We start from the raw sequence: 27,891 nt of genomic DNA, 5'->3' as shown, positions 1-27,891 counted from the left end.
TCTTTATTCCTGCCCTCTAGCTAGGTTTATCAGTACCTTTTTTTTTTTTTAGATTCCATATATATGTGTTAGCATACGGTATTTGTTTTTCTCTTTCTGACTTACTTCACTAGGTATGATAGTCTCTAGGTCCATCCATCTCACTACAAACAACTCAATTTCATTTCTTTTTATGGCTGAGTAATATTCCATTGTATATATGTACCACATCTTCTTTATTCATTCATCTGTTGATGGACATTTAGGTTGGCTCCTTGTCCTGGCTATTGTAAATAGTGTTGCAATGAACATTGGGGTGCATGTCTCTCTTTTTTTTTTTTTTTGGCAGTACGCGGGCCTCTCACTGCTATGGCCCCTCCCATTGCAGGTCACAGGCTCCAGACGCGCAGGCTCAGCGGCCATGGCTCACGGGCCTAGCCGCTCCGCAGCATGTGGGATCTTCCCGGACTGGGGCATGAACCTGTGTCCCCTGCATTGGCAGGCGGACTCTCAACCACTGCGCCACCAGGGAAGCCCTGCATGTCTCTTTTTGAATTATGGTTTTCTCAGGGTATATGCCCAGTAGTGGGATTGCTCAGTCATATGGTAGTTCTATTTTTAGTTTTTTAAGGAACTTCCATTCTGCTTTCCATAGTGGTTTTATCAATTTACGTTCCCACCAACAGTGTAGGAGGGTTCCCTTTTCACCACACCCTTCCCAGCATTTACTGTTTCTAGCTTTTTTGATAATGGCCATTCTGACTGGCGTGAGGTGATACCTCACTGTAGTTTTGATGTGCATTTCTCTAATAATTACTGATGTTGAGCATCTTTTCATGTTCCTCTTGGCCATGTGTATGTCTTCCTTGGTGAAATGTCTACTTAGGTCTTCTGCCCATTTTTTAACTGGATTGTTTGGTTTTTTGATATGGAGCTCCATGAGCTGTTTGTATATTTTGGAGATTAATCCTTTGTCTGTTGTTTCATTTGCAAATATTTTCTCCAATTCTGAGTGTTGTCTTTTTGTCTTGTTTATGGTTTCCTTTGCTGTGCAAAAGCTTTTAAGTTTAATTAAGTCCCATTTGTTTATTTTTATTTCTGTTACCTAGGAGGTGGGTCAAAAAAGATCTTGCTGTGGTTTATGTCAAACAGTGTTCTTCCTCTGTTTTCCTCTAAAAGTTTTATAGTGTCTGGTCTTACATTTAAGTCTTTAATCCATTTGGAGTTTATTTTTGGTTATGGTGTTAGATGTTCTAATTTTATTCTTTTACATGTAGCTGTCCAGTTTTCCCAGCACCACTTATTGAACAGACTGTCTTTTCTCCATTGTATATGCTTACCTCCTTTGTCATAAATTAGTGGACCATAGATGCGTGGGTTGATCTCTGGGCATTCTATCCTGTACCATTGATCTATATTTCTGTTTTTGTGCCAGTACCATACTGTCCTGATTACTGTATCTTTGTGGTATAGTTTGAAGTCAGGGAGCCTGATTCCTCCAACTCCATTTTTTCTCTCTTAAGATTGCTTTGGCTATTCGGGTCTTTTGTGTTTCCATATGAATTGTAAGATTTTTTCTTCTAATTCTGTGAAGAATGCCATTGGTACTTTGATAGGAATTGCACTGAATCTGTAGATTGCTTTGGGTAGTATAGTCATTTTCACAATATTGATTCTTCCAATCCAAGTACATGGTGTATATCTCCAACTGTTTATGTCATCTTTGATTTCTTTCATCAGCATTTTATAGCTTTCTGAGTACAAGTCTTTCACCTCCTTAGGCAGGTTTATTCCTAGGTATTTTATTCTTTTTGTTGCAATAGTAAATGGGGGCTTCCCTGGTGGTGCAGTGGTTGAGAGTCCACCTGCCGATGCAGGGGACACGGGTTCATGCCCCGGTTTGGGAAGATCCCACATGCCGCAGAGCGGCTGGGCCTGTGCACCATGGCCGCTGAGCCTACGTGTCCAGAGCCTGTGCTCCACAGCGGGAGAGGCCACACAGTGAGAGGCCCACGTACCGCAAAAAAAAAAAAAAAGTAAATGGAATTGTTTCCGTAATTTCTCTGTTTTTTCGTTGTTGGTGTATAGGAATGCCAGAGATTTCTGTGCATTAATTTTGTATCCTGCAAGCTTACCAAATTCATTGATTAGTTCTAGTAATTTTCTGGTGGCAGCTTTAGGATTTTCTATGTATAGTAACATGTCATCGGCAAAGAGTGACAGTTTTACTTCTTTTCAATTTGTATTCCTTTTATTTCTTTTTCTTCTCTGATTGCTGTGGCTAGGACTTCCAAAACTATGTTGAACAAGAGTGGTGAGAGTGGGCATCCTTTTCTTTTTCCTGATCCTAGTGGAAATGCTTTGTTTTTCACCATTGAGTATGATGCTTGCTGTGGGTTTGTCGTATATGGCCTTTATTATGTTGAGGTAGGTTCCCTCTATGCCCATTTTCTGGAGAGTTTTTATCATAAATTGGTGTTCAATTTTCTCAAAAGCTTTTTCTGCATCTATTGAGATGATCATATGGTTTTTATTCCTTAATTTGTTAATGTGGTGTATCACATTGATTGATTTGCGTATATTGCAGAATCCTTGCATCCCTGGGATAAATCCCACTTGATCATCTTGTATGATCCTTTTAATGTGCTGTTGGATTCTGTTTGCTAGTATTTTGTTCAGCATTTTTGCATCTATGTTCATCAGTGATCTATAATTTTCTTTTTTTGTGGTATCTTTTTCTGGTTTTGGTATCAGGGTGATGGTGGCTTCACAGAACGAATTGGGAGTGTTTCTCCCTCTGCAATTTTTTGGAAGAGTTTGAGAAGGATTGGTGTTAGCTCTTCTCTAAATGTTTGATAGAATTCGCCTGTGAAGTCATCTGGTCCTGGACTTTTGTTTGTTGGAAGATTTTAAATTTTGGTTTCAATTTCATTGCTTGTGATAGGTCTGTTTATATTTTCTAATTCTTCCTGGTTCAGTCTTGGAAAATTGTGCCTTTCCAAGAATTTGTCAATTTCTTTGTGGTTGTCCATTTTATTGGCATATAGTTGTTTGTAGTAGTCTCTTCTAATCCTTTGGATTTCTGCAGTGTCAGCTGTGATTTCTCCTTCTTCATTTCTAATTTTATTGATTTCAATCCTCTCCCTTTTTTTCCTTGATGAGTCTGGCTAAAGGTTTATCAATTTTGTTTATCTTCTCAAAGAACAAGCTTTTAGTTTTATTGATCTTTGCTATTGTTTTCTTCATTTCTATTGCATTTATTTGTGCTCTGATCTTTGATTTATTTCCTTCTACTGACTTTGGGTTTTCTTTGCTCTTCTTTCTCCACCTGTTTTAAGTGTAGGGTTAGATTGAGATTTTTCTTGTTTCTTGAGGTGAGACTGATTGCTATAAACTTCCCTCTTAGAACTGCTTTTGCTGCATCCCATAGGTTTTGGGTCTTCGTGTTTTCATTGTCATTTGTTTCTATGTATTTTTTTATTTCTTCTTTGATTTCTTCAGTGATCTCTTGGTTATTTGGTAGCGCACTGTTTAGCCTCCAGGTATTTGTGTTTTTTACAGTTGTTTCCTGTAATTGATTTCCAATCTCATAGCATTGTGGTCAGAAAAGATGCTTGATATGATTTCAATTTTCTTAAATTTTCTGAGGCTTGATTGTGACCCAAGATGTGATCTATCCTGGAGAATGTTCCATGTGCACTTGAGAAGAAAGTGTATTCTGCCACTTTGGGGTGGAATGTTCTATAAATACTAATTAGATGTATCTGGTCTACTGTGTCATGTAAAGCTTGTGTTTCCTTACTTACTTTCTGTTTGGATGATCTGTCCATTGGTGTAAGTGGGATGTTAATGTCCCCTACTATTATTGTGTTACTGTTGATTTCTCCTTTCATGGCTGTTAGCATTTGCCTTACGTATTGAGGTGCTCCTATGTTGGGTGCTTATTTATAATTGTTATATCTTCTTCTTGGATTGATCCTTTGATCATTATGTAGTGTCCTTCCTTATCTCTTGTAACAGTCTTTATTTTAAAGTCTATTTTATCTGGTATGAGTATTGCTACTCCAGCTTTCTTTTCATTTCCATTTGCATGGAATATCTTTTTCCATCCCTTTACTTTCAGTCTGTATTGTCCCTAGGTCTGAAGTGGGTCTCTTGTAGACAGCATCTATATGGGTTTTGTTTTTGTATCCATTGAGCCAGTCTGTGTCTTCTGGTTTGGGCATTTAATCCATTTCCATTAAAGGTTATTATCAATATGTATGTTCCTATTACCATTTTCTTAATAGTTTCGGGTTTGTTTTTGTGGGTCTTATTCTTCTCTTGTGTTTCCCACTGGTTTGGTGGTGCTAAATTCTCTCAGCTTTTGTTTGTCTGAAAAGCTTTTGACTTCTCCATCGAATCTGAATGAGATCGTTGCTGGGTAGAGTAATCTTGGTTGTACGTTTTTCTCTTTCATCACTTTAAGTGTATCCTGCCACTCCCTTCTGGCCTGCAGAGCTTCCACTGAAAAATCAGCTGATAACGTTATGGGGATTCCTCTGCATGTTATTTTTTGGTTTTCCACAAGGGAAGTTTTAGTTGAGGCAGATGCTACCTTCAGAGTGCCAGAAGAGTCATGTCCTCAACATGGGCTGGGCTGGAGAGTGGAACTCTGCTTCCCAGCCCCATCCAACCCTCAGCCAGCATTTGATACGAGGCAAGGCAGAACTCCGAGGCTCTGCCAAAGCACACCATTCCTTCAGGCCACTGGAGTTCTCTGCCAGCCCCTGTGTTAGCCACATGGGAGATATGGAGCCTAAGTCAGGGACCATCCTGCCAAGGAACCACAGTCCGGGAAGAAGGAGCCTGGATAACAAGGTAGAAAGTCCTGGCAAAGCATAACTTGGTCTGGGACAGGAAGGCTTGATTCAAGGTAATTTAAAGAATTTGTTCAGGGCACCCCCTGGAACCCAGAGGCGGGATGCACAGGTGGTCCTGGACCAGAGCCGGGAGCTGCACAGTTGGAAGCAGGTGCCTGTTTATTTCAGTGTCTGCCGCAGGCTTTGCAAGCCGGCTTTCTACCTTGATGTGTGGAGGGCTCATCCGTAAGCCTAGGGTGGAGACACAGAGAAAGTTTGTAAGTGGCCCTAAAAAAATACGCAGGCTTTTCAAAAGTCCGTTTAAAAGGCTCGGCCTGCTGATGAAAACTGTCAAGCTTCTTTGCTCTTGGCCGGGATTAAGTCAACCTAGGCAGTAACACTGGAATCGCACACTCACCAGCTTCTCTGATTGGCTGCTGGTGACATAACAGAAGTTCAGGAAGGTGATTGGTGGGCCAGGCGCGGCTGCTGAGCCGTGAACCTAAAAAAGGAACAGAATGGGGGCGGGGGGAGCCACCAACCAACACATTTTAAAGCATCGGGTTTCTGTTTTAAATAATAAAGATGGTGTTCAAGATAGTGATATCTCTGCATGGTCCCTAAGGTGTACCTGGGTTCCTTTGTGTTGCTTCTGCCTCCCCCGTCCCAGGTGTCTCACTCTCTCTCTCCCTGGAGACTTGCAGGCAAGTGCCGACAGGTCCCCCTCCACTGCCAGTCCCCCTCTCTCTGCCCAAACCTGCTCTCTGCAGCCCGGAGGCGGGCAGCCCAGGCCAGCTGAGCCCCCAGGGCTTTCCCTGCTCCAGCAGCCATGCTGGCAGCATCTCGAGCTGTGCCCTGGTGCTGGGGCAGGCAGCCTCCTTGACAAATTCTCCAACAGAGCAAAGACACAGCGGGACCAATGAACATGACGAGAAGCACGAACGTGTCGGCCTAGCCGGGAGAGGACTGTTTTCTTTAACACAACAGGCGCTGGGGCCGGGCTCACCTGGGGAGTCACTGCACATCCTCTGGCCTTAGCAGGCGACCAGAGAAGAGAACACAGGCAAAACAGCCGGTGGCCTCAAGGGACAGTATGTGGGGAATTTTAGAAAGGCTCTGGGTTTGCAGAAGGGAACAGCACAACGTGGCAGGGAAGCCATTGCGGTTGGGATTCTACCCCTGATGTGCTGCAAACTTGCTGTGTGATTTTTGGGCTCTTCTCTGAGTCTCTGTTACCTCCCCTGTGGGATGCAGGATACAATCCAATCATCTCCAGGCCTTTTCCATCTCAGGCTTATGGAACACTGGTGTTCCAGGGGCAAAACGAGGTGTTCCCACACCAATAGTATTAATAATGCCTGGTGTTTATTAACCTTCCTACCATGGGGCAGGTGCTGTGCTGGGGGCTTTACAGACACTAGTGCTAATCTGCAGAATAATCCTGCCAAGTAAGTATCATCTCCATTTTAGAAGAGGAAGCAGGTTCCAAGAGATTGATTAACCTGTCCACCGTCCCACAGCTAATACTCTTAATTTGAACCCAGGTCTTTCTGACTGCAAAGTTTCCCAAATATAATTATTTTTTTCCTTTTTGATTTGCTAAAAAAAAAAAAGCTAGTGACTAGTACTTGATCAATTTTAAGTTTTTCTCCCAATATTTTTCTTTGATGACTACTATCAAATAGTAGCAGAACACCCAAACCTCTTGGAAAATGAATACTGGAAATGAAATGAATGTACTGGAGACTCTTGGAAACTGGATCCTGAGGAAACCTGTCTGGAGCCTCAGCAGCTCACCTCCTTCATGAACCAGTCTGCTTGAGGCACGTCAGTGTGCAAGTTTAATCAAGCAGAACATTTCTGATCCAACTAGATGCTAAGTACATCAACATATTCTCAGCTAAATCATGGTTCGTATGAGACATAGAAATACAGGTGTTTCATCGTCTTCTGCAAAGGAAGCTGACTTCCAGGTGCTCTGCGACTGAAAACAGGTTTGCGCACCCTGGTTCTGACTCCAAGAAGATGCAATTTACGGGCAGGAAAACTTCCTGGACGAACAGAGTGAGGGAGAGCTCTCTCAGCACCTTAGAAAACCCAGCCCTGCGAGGTGTCTGCTTCTCTTCCCTGGGAGTCAGAAGATGTCCTTTCCCTTTAAATGTGCACCTGGAAAGTTCTCTATCAAACCAGACTGACACAGGCAGGCCCTCCACCCTGCCAACAAGAGCAGTCACTGAGATCCAGGATGGCTGTTGACTAGCTGGCGGGGTTAGCACAGATGGACTAGCAGGACCACGGACAGAAGGGGGGCACTTGCCATGAAGGGACCACACTCCACAGGCCCAGGGGGTGGAGCCCGCGATCTCCTGACTCCCACAGCTGCCCTCGGACCTCACCTCTCTCCCTCTGAGGCTCAGGCCACGAGCCAGAACACTGTTCCTCTTGCTGACCTCCGACATTTGTTGCAGGCCTTGGAGCCCTGCTCACCAGCCCCCCCAGGGTCACATTCCCTGCTGCTGTCCTGGCGATTTCTGACATCTACGTGCACAACTCACCCTTCAACTATGTTTCTCAGGACAGCATTGCTGTTTCAGGAAGGTGGCCAGGGTCTAATCGTTCTGCAGTCCCATTTCCACTATGTAAACTGCTACAAATTTTAAGAGACGTGTGTGCTGAGAAGTCTTAAAATAAAGTCAAACCACTGTGCTGGTTCAGGAATCTTAGTACAGATCCAGACTTTTTACTGCACTCCTACTGAAAGCGAGGTGTTACGAAGCATATTATCCCACTGGATCCTAAAGGTAAACATTTGAACTTCTACTTTTGTATTTATAGTTAATCTAGCTCTAAAAAGGGTTTGGGCATCTCTAAAAAAGCAGTTGTGGTGCTACTATGTGATGTCAGGATCAATATCACTACAGTTTTACAGATTAAAGAAAAAAAACCCTGACGGGACTTCCCTGATGGTCCAGTGGGTAGGATTCCGCACTCCCAAGGCAGGGGGCCCGGGTTCGATCCTTGGTAGGGGAACTAGATCCCGCATGCCACAACTAAGAGTCCGCATGCCGCAACTAAGAATCCAAATGCCACAACTAAATATCCCACATGCAGCAATTAAGTCCTGACACAGCCAAATTAATTAATTAATCAATTAATGAAAAAAAACAAACCCTGAGACTTAGAATAAATGTGGTCCCCAAGGCTACATAGTAATTGGTATAATGGAAGCTTGAACTTAAATCAAAGAGGTATAGTGAGAAGAACAGAGTGCAAAATGGGAATATTAACATCCACCTGGCAGGGTTATTGTAGGAAAATGATACAGTTTACGTGAAGGGGAGGCGAGCACAGCAATGTTGCCTTCCTTCCCCTCCATCTTCAGATTCTCAGCTCTTTCCATTATACCACTCTGCCTCCTCTTCACCACAGCTCATCAGAGAGGATATTATACATCAGCTTTACAATGGATAAAATACTACCACAGTCATTTACTTTGAGCTTCATGCCAACCCTTGCAAAGTAGGCATTATCCCCATTTTCCAGACGAGGAAACCCAACTTCTTAGAGGATGAATGACCTCCTGGGGCTTCTCAGGTGACAAGCAGCAGGGTTGGGATTGGAACCCCAGTCTAACGACCCCCAGAGGTCACACCTTTCCCGTTAAACCACGCACTTTCTGAGTCAATAATTAAGCTTCTAACAGCCATAAGCATAGAAGGAATATGTATTTCCTTTAGATAAGTTAATACTATGTGAAAATATCATTTGGGAATTGGAAAGTAGAAACGCTTTCTCTTCTGTGAGTAAAAAGGAAAGAGAAACTGAGAAGAGTGTTCACTACAAAATTGTACGTACGTACGTAATCGTGTAAAATAATCATGTAGTTTAAGGTTCACACGCAAACCTGATGGAAACATAAAAATATATATAGGGCTTCCCTGGTGGCGCAGTGGTTGAGAGTCCGCCTGCCGATGCGGGGGACGCGGGTTCGTGCCCCGGTCCGAGAGGATCCCACGTTCCGCGGAGCGGCTGGGCCCGTGAGCCGTGGCCGCTGAGCCTGTGCGTCCGGAGCCGGTGCTCTGCAACGGGAGAGGCAACAGCAGTAAGGGGCCCGCGTACCGCAAAAAAAAAAAAAAAAAAAAAAAAATATATATATATATATATATAAATAAAGCATAAAAATATTCTGATAGAAACATCATAAAATATGCTTACTGCATATTTTAAAAATAAATGTATTTTACATTTATAAATGAGTTAAACATTTGTAAAACTTTCATTCTTTTGTTGGAAGAAAATCTGTTTCTTTTGTCTTGAATAAAGATATCTGGGAAACATATGTTTGTTGTTCTAGTTAAATAAAACCACTGAGAGCTCTACATTTGTGGTGGCTGTGGCTGTACTCTTAATAAAAATAATGAAAATATTACCCAAGCCCCTCCCTGACCTGCTGACTTGCAAATAGGTCACCTCCCAGTGAATTCACAGTTATGTGCTTCGATTAGCATCGGATTCTGGAAGAGCTCCAAAATTTGAAAACCAAACTGCTTTCAGCATCTGGTCCTCCCAAAAAGGAAACCTTAAAATTATCTTTGAGTTATGAAGGATGCATAATAAGGTTATGTTAAACAACTAGAGTATAGTTACAAAAGAAAAACTGAAATGGAATCTCCTGTACCAGGGATGGAATCAAGTCTAAATAAATATTTAAATCACAATGTAAATGCATTTGATGAAAATTTTCAATCAAGGTTTTTGGACTAAAGCATATATTGGAACCTTACTCATCTGGTTTCAATTAAGTTTTCAATATAAAAATATGTAATTGGCCAAGGAACAGGGTGTCAAAACCTTAGATCCCACAGGGCCAGGCAGGTAATATAAACCAGAGTTTGGAGAGATGAGTTCCCTCACCTGCAAAATGAGAATAATAAAAATATATGTCTCACAGCACTGTTATGAGACTTAAGTTAGATAATGCCGGTGAAAAAGGATTCAGAGACATGTATATAGCTGTTAAGACTCTGCACAAATAGTGGCCATTGTGTTTGTATAATCTTTCCCCAACTGCTTTCTTTGAATGACATCACAAAGTCCTAAGAAGCTACTCTTTCTTTTACACACCCTCGACACACCCACAATCTTTCTTCTTTCCCATCCGTGATGAAGCTGATACAATGGCACAGGAACATCTAAAAGAGGGAAGTCAAAGTGGGATATTCCTGCTTCATCATTTTCCTCAACAAACTTTTGTGAGAGCTTCCATGGGCAAGGCATGGGTGACTAGAAGAAATGAAGAGAGTTCTTACCGGTCATCCCATGAAGAGAGAACAGTTTTCATCGCACTTCAGAAAGAAACCAGGGTACAGACTGTCTGAAAAGGTCCAGGGGAGCACTGCCCAGGGGAGACATCGTGGGAGCCACAATTTTAAACTGTACAGTGGCACATTAAAACAAAAAAAGTAGGGACTTCCCTGGCGGTCCAGTGGTTAAGACTTCACCTTCCAATGTAGGGGGTGTGGGTTCAATCCCTGGTCGGGGAGCTAAGATCCCACGTGCCTCAGGGCCAAAAAACCAAAACAGAAAACAGAAGCAATATTGTAACAAATTCAATAAAGACTTTTAAAATGGTCCATACCAAGAAAAAAAATCTTAACAAGTAAAAAGAAACAGGTGAAATTAGTATTAACACTAGCACTAATGATATATTTAGCCAAGGTATCCAAAATATTATCATCTCAATATACAATCAATATTAAAAATTATTCATGAGCCATCCTACATTCTTTTTTTCATGCTAAGTCTTCGAAATCTGGCATAAATTCTACACGCACATCACATCTCACTTTGCAGCGGTCATATGTCAAGGGCTCTATGGCCACATGTTTAGTGGCCACCATGCTGGGCTGCACAGGTCTGTGAGATCTTTAGAGAAAAGGGCTAAAAAAAAGTGTTAACATATAAACAGCCAATATTTGAATGTTTGTTCTATATTACAGGGGCTCTGAGGTGCTATAGTTGAAAACATCTGGAAGAGAGTTGTTCCAGACAACTGAAAAGGAAAGAAACTGTTCTGAAAAGAGTTGTTGCCTTGGAACACAGACCTGGCTGCCGTGCTCCAATCTGGAGTACTCCGCAAGGCCACCCGGCCCCAGAGCTTCCCTGGAGGACCAGCGGAGGCCGCTATTGAAGCTGCATCCCAGCCCAGCTTCTCCCTCAGCCTGCCCTCGCTGCCCTTGCTTTCTTCCAGGGGCTGTTCCTCTACCACTCCCCAATAAACCTCCTGCAGGCCGATCCCCTTCTCAGAGTCTGTTTCCCAGGGAATCCCCCTAGGACTTACACCATCCTTCTCGAGGGAAGTGACTCTATCAACAGACTGAGACTTTCGTCTGCCATAGTTGCCCAAGGACATGGAGGTCTGTGGGCCTTTTGCAGGATGATTAGCTACATCTCTGCAGCAAACGAGGAAAATATGTCATCACTGCAAATTCCCTCTTAGAAGTCCCTCCAGTCCAGGAATCGTACTTGCTTCTCCAATATCTATAAGACATTGAGAAACTTGCACTCAGTATGCGACTGTGGTAAGACTGGATGTCATCGGACGTCACAATGGGCCCCCGTTTTGCCACTGCTGCCTCACATGTGAGGTGTGTAGATACTCAAGTCGAAAGTCCCAGCAGCTCTTCGGAGTGCACCACTGGCTCTGGGGCAGGCTGAGGAGTCCTACTCTCCAGCAGAGGGCTGGAAGCAATGTACCCAGGCATTTCTTGGCATTGCACTGGAGGGCAACCGAACAGAGTAGGACCTCCTCTGAGTTATCCCTGTGTCCTAAAGTCTAGCTTGGCTTAGAGATGAGAGGCAGCCCTGGTTTGAGACCCTAAAACTAAACTCTAAATTCTCAGGCCAAAAAATTAAAGCCCTACTTGCTGTTTCCTGTCAACTCCTTAACTCCTACCATTCCTATGAGGCCATCTCAAGGGACTTCTCCATAAGACCTTTCTTCTGTTTATTTTTAAAAGCTTTATTGAGATATAATTCACATACCATACAATTCACTGTTTAATATACTTAAACCACTGAATTTAAGTACAATTCAATGGTTTTTAGTGTATTCACAGAGTTGTGCGACCATAACCACGATCAGTTTTAGAACATTTTCAATAACCCAAAATGAAACCCCTCATCTCTTAGCTGTCATTCCCAAGCCCCCTCCATTACCCACCTCCGGCCTCAGGTAACCACTCACCTACCTTCTCTATACATTTGTCTATTCTGGGTATTCAATAGACACTGAGTCATACAATATGGGGTCTTTTGCGTGTGGCTTCTTTCGCTGAGTACAATGTGCTCAAGGTGCATCCCACGCTGCAGCATGTGTCAGCACTTCGTTCTTTCCTATTGCTGCATACTATTCCGTTGTAAGGGGTATACCACATTTTCTTTATCCATCATCGTGATGGACACTGGGATGTTTCCACTTCTCGGCTATTGTGGGTCACCGTGCTGTGAGTATTTGCATACACGTTTTTGTTTGGGCGTCTGTGATCATTTCTCTTGGGTGCGTAGCTTAAAGTGGGGTTGTTGGATGATGTGGTAATTGTTAAACCACTTGAGGAAGTGCCAGATAGTTTTCCACAGCAGCTGCACCCTCAATTCCCACAAGCAGTGGCTGAGGGCTCTGATTCTCCACATCTTCACCAATGCTTGCCATTTTCTGTTTTTTTGATTAGGGCCGCCCTAGTGGGTGTAAACTGGTAGCTCACTGTGGTTTGATTTGCATTTTCCTGGTGACTAATGATGTCGAGCATCTTTCCATGTGCTTATTGGCTGTTTATCTTCTTTGGAAAAATGTCTATTCAGATCCTTTGCCCATTTTAAAATATGGTTGTCTTCTTATTATTGAATTAAATAGTTCTTTATATATCCTAGGTACAAGGACCTTCTCCAATATATAATTTGCAGATATTTTCTCCCATTCTGTGGGTTGTCTTTTCACTTTCTTGATGGTGTCCATTGAAGCACAAAAGTTTAAAATTTTGATGATGTCTAGTATATTTTTTTCTTTTGTTGCTTGCACTTTTGGTGTTCTAAGAAACCGTTGACTAATTCAAAGTTATGATTTACTCATGTTTTCTTCTAAGAGTTACATATTTTTAGATGTTACACTTAGGCTTTGATCCATTTGAGTTAATTTTGGTATGGTGTGAGGTAAGGGTTCAGCTTTTTTGACCCTCCCAATTGAATGTGACCTTTCTCACTTAGTCAGTCACGATAGGCTAGGTTATGTTGCAGTAACAAGTATTTCCCAAATCTCAGAGGCTACAACCACAAATGTTTGTTTTCCACTCAAGCTAAGAGTGCATCGTGGGTCAGCTGTGGCTCTGCTCCACGTTTTCTTCACTCTGCGACCCGGACTGTTGGCATTGCCTCTGCCTGGAACACTGCCAGTCCTATGGCAGGGGGAAACAGGACAGGATAGACTCTGGGCTGACTCCTTAAGTTTCTGTCCAGAAGTGACATGTGTCTCTTCCATTTTCACTTCATTGGCCAAAACAAGTCATAAGGCTAAATCTGATGTCTATGGGGAAAGAAAATTAATCCTCCCGTAGGGCAGGCACTCCAAGGAGGAAACACTGATCATTCAGGGGAACAGGAATACAATTTAACACTTCCTCACTATCCCCTGTATGACTTGATGCCTTGTTCTCCTGGCTTTCCTTCCGAACTCAGCATGCCAGGACCTGAATTGATCACCGTCCCCATCACCCCAAAATCTGCTCCTCGTCCTGGACCCCTGACTTGGGAGACAGCACCCCATCCTCCTGGTTGCCCCAGCCAGAACCTTGACACCACCTTCTCCATGTTCAACCATCAAGGTGTACTGAGTCTGCTTCCTAAACATCAGTTGAAGTTGTCTCTCTGGGTCCATTCTTGGTGACTGTGCCCTAGACCACCACTGTCTCTCCACTGGATGATCAGAGTCCTGTCCATTCAAATCCATTCTCCATGTTGAGGCCATAATCATTTCCATAAAATGAAAATCGTTTTCCACTCTCCAGCTCAAAATCCCTGCTGGCTCTTCATTGCTCTGGGGATAATGATTAATACACTAACAGGCCTTGTAAGACCTTTCATGATCTGGCTTCAGTCATCTCTCCAGCCTCACTTCTGTACGGTATCAGCCTGGCATTTTATTGCTCTTGAGTTAACTTTAGTTCCCTAAATGCACGGTGATGACTTCGCTCAGGGCTTTTATCCCCATGTGTGCGATACTGTTCCTCCTCTTCTGGGTAAATTGTACTTGTTCTTAAAGTACTAGGCTGGGCATCCTTCCTTGCTCCTTCCTTCAGACTAGGCGATCACTAAGTGATGGGAAATGGTTTAGCTAAGAGGCTAAAAGGAAGGGCTCTGGAACCTGACGCCCCAGTTTTGAATCCTGGCTGTCATCTACTGTAATGTGAAACAGTGTGCAGGGTATAGCTTCCCTGGGCCTCCATTTCCTCAGGCATAAAATAGGGGATAATAAGAGTCCCTATTACATAAGGCTGTGGGGAGGATTAAATGAATAAATACAGAGAGAATGCTGACAATAGCGCCTGACACACTGGGAGGACTCAAACAATACTTGCCTTTACTTTTATGTATCTTCATAGCAGCCTATAGTGACCCCTATAATTCAGCATTTATCAGACAAACATAATTCACAATTTACTGACCTGACTACTTTTCTGCATTGTAAGATCCTTAAAGTTGGGACAACGTCTTATTCATTATTAGTGCTCCAGTTGACATGTAGTTAGCATTTATTAAACATTTATTAAGTACGAAGTCAATTAATCCATGAACTTCTCCTCATGGCATTGATCCCTTCTCATCTTGTATTATGATGTGAGGATGAACTCTGTTCTCCCTACTTGCTAATCTTACAGAGGGCGGGATCCCATCTCCCCCCAGCCCCACATCGCTAAGCAACATTGAATTACTATCAGTTGAATTCAATTCTCTTGAGAGCCTTTAGACTTTTCCTGCTTTTCCACCTGCTACAGTCCCTGATGTATAATACTTCCATGTAACCCATGGTAACCTGGAATTCCAGGGAAAGACTTTCTTTTATCTGTAGCCCAAACATTATAGTTGGTCGGTCATATAGGAAGGGGTTGAGGATAATGAAACTCAAGTTAGAGTTAGGAGCTACATTTAGGTGGGGTGTCCTGTAATTTCTGGAAAGAATATGAGCCTGGAGATTTTGTTCTTCTTGATCACATAAAAGCTACTGAAACCCTAGGTGCTGTTACAACTGACCTTCCTGCTGGGTGGGTAGAAGAGCAGGCTGAAGTGAAGGGGGGATTAAGTGGGATGTAAAAGCTGCAGGTTTTAGTCCAGGCTGTCAGCAAATACGTGTGGCCTTGGAAGCTGCAACCTGTCTGGGACCTCCTTATCCCACCGGGACAGTGAGGGAGGGTAAACGGTCTCTAGGCTCCCCAGCGAGTCTGATATTTCAGGCATCATCTCTCCAGAAGGAGCTCATTCTAGGAAGGAATGTTTTTATCATTCCACTCGATCTCAGAAGAAATAGAAATAGTGTAGGAGAAACCAAGCCAGATGACTTCAGTCCCAAGGCTAGTGATGGCTGAAAATAATCACAGGAGAGATCATCTGGATGAACTTGGAGAGAACTATCCACCTCTTGCAGGCAAGGGCCAAAGTGGGGTGTGATGCTGAACAGCAAGTGGACTTCTGAGTCGGACAGACCCGAACGCAAACCCCAGCCTCGCCACGTACTAGCTGTGGGGTGGTGGGCCCGCTACGGAACCTCTTTAACCCTGAGTTTCCTTGGTTGTAAAAAAAAACAGGAATCATACGGATGCTGTTGAAGCAGGGTAAGGATTAAAGGAAGCGGTTTGTGTATGACCCCTGGTGTTCTCAGGCCTTTGGCAACTGTTGGGTCATTTCCCTCTTCCGTTCCATCCTCCATTAATTTAAAGGACTTGCACACTCACTGGTACCTGTGCCACTGGACCCACTTGCTCCTCAGCACAGGTTGGCAGTGGGCATTTCTGTGGTTAGATGAGCTCGGGAACTTCTTGGTCAGGACCACACAGAGCGCCTGGGTCGACGAGCATCTTCTCTTAGTCAGATACAGTGAGTCTGATCAAATTCACACTCCTGCTTCTTTCTGTTCACTGAGGGTGTTTTGGTAGTTAGGGGACCAGCAGCCCTGGGGGTCCTGGAGGGCAGGGCTCAGCAGGGAGACACGGGGCCACACAGTACCTCAGTGGAGCAGGAATCCATGATTCAGCTGGAGCCGCAACCCAGGACTGGCCGTGGAGACACCTTAGGAACGACAGGACTACCTCTTACTTGTAAGGAGTTCTGCTCACGTGACAGAGTATAGAAGGCCTCTCAACACGCGGCTCTCCTGATGCTCGCCTGGGGATCGCGTGGGCACACGCAGTGTGCAGGGGCAGCCCTCCAGGGCCGCACTGCCTTGTACTCGTACCCTTGCCATTTTTTCTCCCATCCGCAAAGACTGCTCCTGCTGCAACCACGTGAGTAAGCCCAGCCATCGCCTCCCTCAGGTAGGCCCGATGTCTCCCGGCTGCTCTGGGGCAGAGCTCACCTGGGATTTGCTCATGAGTCTCGGGTCACCAAGTCCCAAACTTTTTCTGAGGTTGCCCGGCTGAGAAAGGGACATGTTATGACCGGAAGCCATGACTCAATTCTAGGGGACGCTGCTTTGGGAATCAGGCTTTGCATTAGACAGTTGTGAATTCTCAGAGTGTTTTAAGGAATTCTAGCCAGATATCAGGGAGATTTCTTTATTTAGGCTTTATTTAGTCAACTAGTCATTTTTATAGGGCAGAGAGTAAAAGCTTCCCCAAAAGTCAAGTATTAGTCAAATGGAAGCAACATGAATGATAGCAGCTACCGCTGACCGTGTACCTTCTGTGTGCTGTGGATAAGCACAGTGGTTACGGGCGCCTCGACTGGATTCAGACTATTCAAACGTGTGTGTGGATCTTGGCTCTAGCGCTTAACTAGCTGTGTGACGCTGGGTAAATTATTTAACCTCTCTGAGCCTCAGTTTCCTCATTTGTAGGATAGTAATAGTACCGACCTTATAGGGTTGCAGTGAGGGTAAATGAGTTAATGCAAGAAACAGTCCTTGGCACAGTAAGCATTACCAAATTCTCACTACTCAACATGCAAAACTTGGAACATGTTCAACAGTGAAAGTTAATAAAAGACTAGAACGACCCAAGAAAGACAGGACCACTAAGGACGCAGGTCCTGCAGGAGGGAAGATTGGGTCACCCCAGTAGGACAGTAGAAACACGGAACGGGTGATGAAAGAAAGATGCTGGACGTATCTGCTGTGACACCCTGACCAGTTCAGAAAAATTAGGTGGGTGTATTTTCTTCCTTGCTTGATAATGTGTAGTACACACACTCACTCACTGACCGGCTCATATGTTTTTTTTTTGCGGTACATGGGCCTCTCACTGTTGTGGCCTCTCCCGCTGTGGAGCACAGGCTCCGGACGCGCAGGTCCAGCGGCCATGGCTCACGGACCCAGCCGCTCCGCGGCATGTGGGATCCTCCCGGACCGAGGCACGACCCTGTGTCCTCTGCATCGGCAGGCAGACTCTCAACCACTGCACCACCAGGGAAGCCCTCGTATGTATTTTTACCCCCCTTTATTCTCCTCTATCATTTTCTGTAAGAAGCGGTGGTGAACTTCACATGTTAGTTTCTAGGTTACACGACAGTCAGGTGAGACTGTGATTGCAAGAGGAATTAGCATCACCCAGAGACGGATATAATGTTCTTTTCTGCCAGAAAGCAAGAGCATTTTCTTTTGTACCAAGGATAGTGCCTGGTGTCGGTGGAGCTGGGGGTGCTGCTGTTACCGTGGGAGGGTCACCTATGGATTAAATGGTGTGCACGGATGCCCTGTCACTGGAGTGGACGTGGCAGTTTTTATCTGGTAGGATGCAGACACACGTCTATTCTTTACACTCCACTCTGGAATGTAAACTACCTTTCTCAGGCTTTCTTACCTGGTGACTTCCTATCAGGTTTTGCCAGTTGGAGACGGTGGCAGGAGGTCGGAGGGTGAGGGAAGAGCGAAGTTCCCCGGTTTGCCTCCAATATTCGTGGTCCCCTGTGGCCTCTGGGCAGGGGTGAGACCGCTTTAGCAGCTCCCGCAGTGGCAGGGGCATTGGGCCGATTATCCAATGCTGCAAAACAAGCCTCCCCCAAACTTAGCAACTTCTAACAATAATCATTTTGTGATTCCCCCTCAGAGTCCTGGGAGTTTGACTGGTGGTCCTGGCTTGGGGTCTCATGCTTGGCCGCGGTCACTCACCCACTTGCCTGGCAGCTGGTGCTGTCGGCCAGAGCAGTTATACGTCCTCTCTGTGTGGCCTGGGCTTCCTTACAACATGGCGGCTGGGCTCTAAGAGCGAGTGCCCTGAGAGCCAAGGGGAAGGTGTGCCACATTTTAGGATCTCATCTTGTAAGTCAGGTTATCTCATTTGCTGCATTCTATCTGTTAGAAACAAGTCACTGAGGCCAGCCCATATTCAGGGAAGGAGAATTAAGAGTCCACCTACTGATGGGAAGACGGTCAAAGAATTTGCAAACATATTTTGAAACCACCACAGGCAGCATCTCTGGATCACAGCAAGCAGGTCAGCTTGGAGACTGCAGCCTCGGGATGTTAGCTGCTTCCTGATCCTTGGGAGTCATCCCTCCCTCCTTCTCCCTTCTGTAACTAATTCCCTTGATAAAATCCCCTCTGTTTGATATACCCAGGACTGTTTCTCTTTTCCTGACGGATATATGCAGGCTATCCCTAGCTATCCAAACTCACCATCTGAATTGAATAGTAGAGTGACTTGTAGAAACATGAACTATTATCGTGTGCCAAGAACCATGCTAGGTGCTGAACATATGTTTCCTCATTTAATTCTAATACCAGCCCTGCCAGAGAGGTATGAGTGTACCTACCTCACAGCACAGAAACCGAAGCTCAGAAAGGTTAAATAACTTGCCCAAGAACACGGCTGGAAGGAAGTCTGACTCTCAGGTACATTTATTTTTTGGGTCTCCTGGAGTTCAAGAAGAGCTACTTCCTGCCATAGAATTCCTTTTTCCTCAGAGGAAGTCTCAGCCCTCATCCTTATATACCTGTTTGATGACTCCCAACTTAGATATCTATACTTCAAAATGCATTGAGGAAAAGGAAGATAAGAATACATCTAGGAGAAGTGGAACACAGAGACTCAAGCATTCATCAATTATGAAAGCTACGGGGTGTGTAGGAAAAGGCACCAGACCAGGGAGTTTGCAGGCCTGCGTCAAGCCTCAGCCACGATGCTCATGTGCATTCTGACCCTCGGCTGTCATTTTCTCTCTTGCGGCCTCAGGTATCCCCACACTGGAAGATTACCCTGATATTCTGTGCTCTTCTGAGTATTTACTGTCTAAACTAGTTGGGGACATAAAAGGCTATATTAGATACAGGGGGGACAAGTTAAAGTTAAAATAAAGCCAGCTTATAGGGCTTCTGAAAAAAATTTTATTTTATTATTTTTTAATACAGCAGGTTCTTATTAGTTATCTATTTTATACATATTACTGTATATATGTCAATCCCAAACTCCAAATTCATCCCACTCCCCCCAGGCCCGCACCCCTGCTTTCCCCCCTTAGTGTCCATACGTTTGTTCTCTACATCTGTGCCTCTGTTACTGCCTTGCAAACCAGTTCATCTGTACCATTTTTCTAGATTCCACATGTATGCATTAATATATGATATTTCTTTTTCTCTTTCTGACTTACTTCACTCTGTATGACAGTCTCTAGGTCCAGCCATGTCTCTACAAATGACACAATTTCATTCCTTTTTATGGCTGGTATTTTTCCACTGTATGTATGTACCACATCTTCTTTATCCATTCGTATGTTGATGGGTATTTAGGTTGCTTCCATGTCCTGGCTATTGTAAATAGTGCTGCAATGAACATTGGGGTGCATGTGTCTTTTTGACTTATGGTTTGCTCTGGGTATATGGCCAGTAGTGGGATTGCTGGGTCATATAGTAATTTTATTTTTAGTTTTTTAAGGAAGCTCCATACTGTTTTCCATAGTGGCTGTATCAATTTACATTCCCACCAACAGCGCAAGAGGGTTCCCTTCTCTCCACACCCTCTCCAGCATTTGCTGTTTGTACATTTTCTGATGATGCCCATTCTAACTGGTGTGAGGTGATACCTCGTAGTTTTGATTTGCATTTCTCTAATAATTAGTGATGTTGAGCAGTTTTCATGTGCCTCTTGGCCATCTGTATGTCTTCTTTGGAGAAATGTCTATTTAGGTCTTCTGACCATTTTTGGATTGGGTTGTTTTTTTAATATTGAGCTGCATGAGCTGTTTATATATTTTGGAGATTAATCCTTTGTCTGTTGATTTGTTTGCAAATATCTTCTCCCATTCTGAGGGTTGTCTTTTTGTCTTGTTTATAGTTTCCTTTGCTGTGCAGAAGCTTTTAAGTTTCATTAGTTCCCATTTGTTTATTTTTGACTTTATTTCCACTACTCTAGGAGGTGGGTCAAAAAAGATCTTGCTGTGATTTATGTCAAACTGTTCTTCCTATGTTTTCCTCTAAGAGTTTTATACTATCCGGTCTTACATTTAGGTCTTCAATCCATTTTGAGTTTATTTTTGTGTATGCTGTTAGGGAGTGTTCTAATTTCATTCTTTTACATGTAGCTGTCCAGTTTTCCCAGCACCACTTATTGAACACACTGTCTTTTCTCCAATGTATATCCTTGCTTCCTTTGTCATATATTAGTTGACCATAGGTGTGGGGGTTCATCTCTGGCCTTTCTGTCCTGTTCCATTGATCTATATTTCTGTTTTTGTGCTGGTACCATATTGTCTTGATTACTGTAGCTTTGTAGTATAGTCTGAAGTCAGGGAGTCTGATTCCTCCAGCTTCATTTTTTTCCCTCAAGACTGCTATGGCTATTTGGGGTCTTTTGTGTCTCCATACAAATTTTAAGATTTTTTGTTCTACTTCTGTAAAAAACGCCATTGGTAATTTGATAGGGATTGCATTGAATCTGTAGATTGCTTTGGGGAGTACAGTCATTTTCAAAATATTGATTCTTCCAATCCAAGAACATGGTATATCTCTCCATCTGTTTGTGCCATCTTTGATTTCTTTCATAAGTGTCTTACAGTTTTCTGAGTACAGTACCTCCTTAGGTAGGTTTATTCCTGGATATTTTATTCTTTTTGTTGCAATGGTGAATGGGATTGTTTCCTTAATTTCTCTTTCTGATCTTTCATTGTTAGTGTATAGGAATGCAAGAGATTTATTTTATTTCTATTTTTAAAGTAAATTTATTTATTTAGTTTTGGCTGTGTTGGGTCTTCGTTGCTGTGTGCAGGCTTTCTCTAGTTGCAGCGAGTGGGGCTACTCTTTGTTGTGGTGCATGTGCTTCTCATTGCGGTGGCTTAACTTGTTGCGGAGCACAGGCTCTAGGTGTGCAGGCTTCAGTAGTTGTGGCACGTGGGCTCTAGAACACAGGCTCAGTAGTTGTGGCACGCGGGCTCTAGAACGCAGGCTCAGTAGTTGTGGCACTCAGGCTCTAGAATGCAGGCTCAGTAGTTGTGGCACACGGGCTTAGTTGCTCCGTGGCATGTGGGATCTTCCCGGACCAGGGATCGAACCCATGTCCCCTGCATTGGCAGGCGGATTCTTAACCACTGCGCCACTTCCAGGGAAGTCCCTAGGAATGCAAGAGATTTCTGTGCATTAATTTTGTATCCTGCAACTTTACCAAATTCACTGATTAGCTCTAGTAGTTTTCTGGTGGTATCTTTAGGATTCTCTATGTATAGTCTCATGTCATCTGCAAACAGTGACAGTTTTACTTCTTCTTTTCCCATTTGTATTCCTTTTATTTCTTTTTAAACTCTGATTGCCGCTGGCTAGGACTTCCAAAACTATGTAGAATAAGAGTGGTGAGAGTGGACATCCTTGTCTTGTTCCTGATCTTAGAGCAAATGCTTTCAGTTTTTCACCATTCAGAATGATGTTCGCTGTGGGTTTGTCATATATGGCCTTTATTATGTTGAGGTAGGTTCCCTCTGTGCCCACTTTCTAGAGAGTTTTTTTATCATAAATCGGTGTTAAATTTTCTCAAAAGCTTTTTCTGCATCTATTGAGATGATCATATGGTTTTTATTCTTCAAATTGTTAGTATGGCATATCCGTTGACTGATCTGCGTATATTGAAGAATCCTTGCATCCCTGGGATAAATCCCACTTGATCATGGTGTATGATCCTTTTAATGTGTTGTTGGATTCTGTTTGCTAATATTTTGTTGAGGATTTTTGCATCTATATTCATCAGTGATATTGGTCTGTAATTTTTTTTGTAGTACCTTTGTCTGATTTTGGTATCAGGGTGATGGTGGCCTTGTAGAATGAGTTTGGGAGTGTTCCTTCCTCTGCAATTTTTTGGAAGAGTTTGAGAAGGATGGGTGTTAACTCTTCTGTAAATGTTTGATAGAATTCACCTGTGAAACCATCTGGTCCTGGACTTTTGTTTCTTGGACGATTTTTAATCACAGTTTCAATTTCATTACTTGTGACTGGTCTGTTCAGATTTTCTGTTTCTTCCTGGTTCAGTCTTGGAAGGTTATACCTTTCTAATAATTTGTCCATTTCTTTCAGGTTGCCCATTTTATTTGCATAGAGTTGCTTGTAGTAGTCTCTTAGGAGGCTTTCTATTTCTCTGGTGTCCATTGTAACTTCTCCTTTTTCATTTCTAATTTTATTGATTTGAGTCCTCTCTCTCTTTTCACTTGATGAGTCTGGCTAAAGGTTTATCAGTTTTGTATATCTTCTCAAAGAACCAGCTTTTAGTTTTATTGATCTTTGCTATTGTTTTCTTTGTTTCTATTTCATTTATTTCTGCTCTGATCTTTATCATTTCTTTCCTTCTACTAACTTTGGGTTTTGTTTGTTCTTCTTTCTCTAGTTCCTTTAGGTGTAAGGTTAGATTGTTTATTTGAGATTTTTCTTTTTCTTGAGGTAGCACTGTAATGCTATAAACTTCCCTCTTAGAACTGCTTTTGCTGCATCCCACAGGTTTTGGATCATCATGTTTTCGTTGTCATTTGTCTTGAGGTATTTTTTGATTTCCTCTTTGATTTCTTCAGTGATCTCTTGGTTATTCAGTAGTCTATTGTTTAGCCTCCATGTATTTGTGTTATTACATTCTTTCCCCTGTAATTTATTTCTTATCTCATAGCATTGTGGTCAGAAAAGATTCTTGATATGAATTCAATTTTCTTAAATTTACCGAGGCTTGATTTGTGATCCAAGATGTGATCTATCCTGGAGAGTGTTCCGTGTGCACTTGAGAAGAAAGTGTAATCTGCTGTTTTTGGATGGAATGTCCTATAAATATCAATTAAATCTATCTGGTCTATTGTGTCATTTAAAGCTTGTGTTTCCTTATTTATTTTCTGTCTGGATCATCTGTCCATTGGTGTAAGTGAGGTGTTAAAGTCCCCCACTATTATTGTGTTACTGTCAATTTCTTCTTTTATAGCTGTTGGCATTTGCCTTATGTATTGAGGTTTTCCTATGTTGCGTGCATATATATTTATAATTGTTATATCTTCTTCTTGGATTGATCCCTTGATCATTATGTAGTGTTCTTCCTTGTCTCTTGTAACATTCTTTATTTTAACATCTATTTTATCTGACAGGAGTATTGCTACTCCAGCTTTCTTTTGATTTCCATTTGCATGGAATATCTTTTTCCATCCCGTCACTTTCAGTCTGTATGTATCCCTAGGTCTGAAGTGGGTCTCTTGTAGACAGCATATATATGGATATTGTTTTTGTATCCATTCAGTGAGCCTGTGTCTTTTAGTTGGAGCATTTAATCCATTCATGTTTAAGGTAATTATTGATATGTATGTTCTTTTTACCTTTTTCTAATTGTTTTGAGTTTGTTTGTGTAGGTCCGTTTCTTCTCTTCTGTTTCCCACTTAGAGAGGTTCCTTTAGCATTTGTTGTACAGCTGGTTTGGTGGTGCTGAATTCTCTTAGCTTTTGCTTATCTGTAAAGCTTTTGACTTCTCCGTAAAATCTGAATGATATCCTTGCCAGGTACAGTAATCTTGGTTCTAAGTTCTTCCCTTTCATCACTTTAAATATATCATGCCACTCCCTTCTGGCTTGTAGAGTTTCTGCTGAGAAATCAGCTGTTACCCTTATGGGAGTTCCCATGTATGTTATCTGTCATTTTTCCCTTGTTGCTTTTAATAATTTTTCTTTGTCAATTTGATTACTATGTGTCTTGGCGTGTTTCTCCTTGGGTTTATCCTGCCTGGGACTCTCCGCATTTCCTGGACTTGGGTGGCTATTTCCTTTCCCATGTTAGGGAAGTTTTTGATTATAATCTCTTCAAATATTTTCTCAGGTCCTTTCTCTCTCTCTTCTCCTTCTGGGACCCCAATAATGCAAATGTTGGTGCGTTAAATGCTGTCCCCGAGGTCTCTTAGGTTGTCTTCATTTCTTTTCATTCTTTTTTCTTTATTCTGTTCCGTGGCAGTGAATTCCACCATTCTGTCTTCCAAGTCACTTATCTGTTCTTCTGCCTCAGTTATTCTGCTATTGATCCCTTCTAGTGTATTTTTCATTTCAGTTATTGTATTGTTTATCTCTGTTTGTTTGTTCTTTAATTCTTCTAGGTGTTTGTTCTGTAATTCTTCCAGGTCTTTGTTAAACATTTCTTGCATCTTCTCAATCTTTGCCTCCATTCTTTTTCCAAGGTCCTGGATCATCTTCACTATCATTATTCTGAATTCTTTTTCTGGAAGGTTTCCTAGCTCCATTTCATTTAGTTGTTTCTCTGGGGTTTTATCTTGTTCCTTCATCTGGTACATAATCCTCCACCTTTTCATTTTGTCTGTCTTTCTGTGAATGTGGTTTTTGTTCCACAGGCTGCAGGATTCTGGGTCTTCTTGCTTTTGTGATCTGCCCTCTGGTGGATGAGGCTATCTAAGAGGCTTGTGCAAGCTTCCTGATGGGAGGGACTGGTGGTGGCCAGAGTTCAGTAAAACTTTAATCCACTTGTCTGCTGATGGGTGGGGCTGCATTCCCTCCCTGTTGGTTGTTTGGCCTGAGGTGACTCAGCACTGGAGCCTACCTGGGCTCTTTGGTGGGGCTAATGGCGGACTCTGGGAGGGCTCACGCCAATGAGTACTTCCCAGAGCTTCTGCTGCCAGTGTCCTTGTCCCCATGGTGAGCCACAGCCACCCCCGGCCTCTGCAGAAGACCCTCCAACAGTAGCTGGTAGGTTGGTTCAGACTCCTATGGTGTCACTGCTCCTTCCCCTGGGTCCCGATGCACACACTACTTTGTGTGTGCCCTCCAAGAGTGGAGTCTCTGTTTCCCCCAGTCCTGCTGAGATCCTGCAATCAAATCCCGCTAGCCTTTGCAGTCTGATTCTCTGGGAATTCCTCCTCCTGTCACCGGATCCCCAGGTTGGGGAGCCTGACGTGGGGCTCAGAACCTTCACTCCAGTGGGTGGACTTCTGTGGTATAAGTGTTCTCCAGTCTGTGAGTCACCCACCCAGCGGTTATGGGATTTGATTTTATTGTGATTGCACCCCTCCTACCATCTCACTGCGGTTCTCCTTTGTCTTTGCGTGTGGGGTATCTTTTTTGGTGAGTTCCAGTGTCTTCCTATAGGTGACTGTTCAGCAGTTAGTTGTGATTCCAGTGCTCTCGCAAGAGGGAGTGAGCACACGTTCTTCTACTCCACCATCTTGAACCAACTTTGCAGCTTATAGGTCTTGAATAATCTTGTTATAGATTGAATGTTTGTGTTCCCTCAGAATTCTCTCACCACCCCCACCCCCAACGTGATGATGTTCAGAGGTGGGGCCTTTGGCAGGTAACATGGTCATGAGGGTGGAACCCTCATGAATGGGATTAGTATCCTTATAAGAAGAAACATGAGACCTTGCTTTGGGTCTGCTGGCTCCACTGTGAGAGAAGACACTGGGAAAACAGGCCTCTGCAACTAGGAAGAAGCTCTCACCAGAAACCGACCATATCAGCAACCCTGGTCTCAGACTTCCAGGCCCCAGAACTGTGAAAAATCAATTTCGGCTGTTTATAAGCCAACCAATGTGTGGTATCTGTCATGGCAGCCCGAACTGACCAAGGCTGATGAGAAATACTTATTTTATCCCATAAGCAGGGGGGAATCATTTTAGCTTCTTGAGGAAGAACCTGACCTAATAAAACAAAAACACGTGCAGAAGAAAACAGTAACAAAAACAATAATAGAAAGTAATGACAGAAGTGACATTTACTGAATGCTACCAGGCAGTGTCCTAGTACATAGGACACTTGGCTTGCAGGACCTTCACTACAGCCCAAGGAGGTCTGTACTGTTATTCCCTTTTCAGAGATGGTAAAACTCTTCAGAGACACTAAATAACTTGCCCAAAGTCACAAAGCTAGTCAGCAGTGGAGCGAAGATTCAACCCAGTTTGGTCATATCTTAAGCCTGAGCTCTTTTGGGTTGGAATGAGCTGAACCCAAAGGTAGAAAAAATTAGTAGAAAACTATTGTTCAAATTTTCAAAAGAACCTAAGGGTCTGCACTAGAGCACCGGGCAATGGAAACAGGGTGAGGTAGAGACAATCTGAGAAAAGAAAGACAAAACCTGAGCTTGGACTGAAGAGACGATGTGCCAGGCGAGGGAACAGACGCTGCCTCCCCCCATCCCCCCATTTCCATCCATCTGTCAGCTCATCCTGCAGCCCATGAGCTGGAGGGGAGGCAGGCTCAGGTCCAAGCTCCTTGGCCTGGTTCCCCCTGGCCATTCCTGGTGCAGTGATGGGCAAGTTACCCATTAGGGCCCAGGAATCCAGACAGAGGCTTGCTGGGAACTGCTGCAGTTCCGTTGCTTTTCTAAGAGGGCTTCTGAAAGGAACTCCCCCTGTCTCCCCAGATGCAGATGGGGGTGCACACAGCCCTTGAGGCTGTTGTCAGGGGTCTCAGAGTTAAGAGGAGAGCTGGCCTTAGTGTGATGTCAATGTGGCAAAGGATGGAGAAAGGACAGAAATTGGTCTGTTAACCCCCTAAATCAATCCAACTCTGAAGCCCACCAACCTCTGACTTTCCAGTTCTTTGAGCTGATGAGTCCTTTGTCGTTTCCTGCTCCCCAAACGCTCCTGTTACGTGGGAAAGCTCTGCACCGGTCTGTTGCAGGTTCCTCACTTGAGTCACTGCCACACACCCTCATGGAGAACAAGGAGAAATGTTAAACACCCAGATCCAGGAAGATGCTGACTGGAGCTCTCACTGGAGAAAACCGAGTGAGCGGTTGGAGCCGAGGCAGACAGAGCTAAAGCTCCTGCCCTAGCACGGGGCTGCCGGTCCACAGCGCGTGCACCGCCACTTAGACCTCCGACCCTCGTTGCCAAACAGACCATAGCCTAAGCTCTCAGGAAAGCAGGGCCCAGATGGTGCTGTGTGTAACGAGGACTCTTCTCATGCTGAGTCCTCAAAGGTATTGGTTCCCCCCGGATAAAGGTCTGACGCATACATTTCCAAAATCCAGTACAGTATCATGCAAACCAAGACCTCTTCAAATTCAACCAAATAGTTCAGAGTAACAGACGCTGTTCTGTCAAAAAGGATCATTTTATTCAGCTACACATAGCACAGATAAAAGCAAGCAAAATCAGGATGTTTTTCTCAGCCATCCTTTCCACATTTTACGCAGTTTTAGAGAACTATAAATCACTGATTTCTTCAGGCCTAAAAGAGAAAAGAAGAGAGAGTAAGAACACTGAGGCTTACTGAGGGGATGCTCAGTGGAGGCCCTGTGGTATTTGGATCAGACTCATCTTTAGAACAGTGATGGGCTGACTGGGGTTCCAGGAGAGCCTGGGGGCCTGACAGGGTCCAGGAGACCCTGGGGGCCATCGTGATCAACGGGAGGGAAAAGACTGATTTC

General features: G+C 43.6%; 1 protein-coding gene across 3 annotated transcripts in view; it reads right to left on the bottom strand.

The window, feature by feature from the left end:
• Positions 1-27,891, bottom strand: part of TAMM41 (TAM41 mitochondrial translocator assembly and maintenance homolog) — a gene marked incomplete at its 3' end in the record, with an annotated part of 108,471 nt that overhangs the window by 25,157 nt on the left and 55,423 nt on the right. For 2 of the 3 annotated variants that reach the window (XM_082848860.1, XM_082848861.1), the window contains exon 8: positions 27,587-27,692. The exons of the other annotated variant lie outside the window; for it this stretch is intronic. In XM_082848860.1, the coding sequence (XP_082704986.1) occupies positions 27,616-27,692 (77 nt within the window). Of the gene's footprint in view, positions 1-27,586; positions 27,693-27,891 lie in introns of those variants that run through there. 3 annotated transcript variants of the gene reach the window in all.

The sequence above is a fragment of the Leucopleurus acutus genome, assembly GCF_964270905.1.
Source record: "Leucopleurus acutus genome assembly, chromosome: 10".
In the NCBI taxonomy this organism is placed as follows: Eukaryota; Metazoa; Chordata; class Mammalia; order Artiodactyla; family Delphinidae; genus Leucopleurus; species Leucopleurus acutus.
The sequence above is the reverse complement of the archived record's forward strand: the minus strand, read 5'-3'. Positions and strand labels throughout refer to the sequence as shown.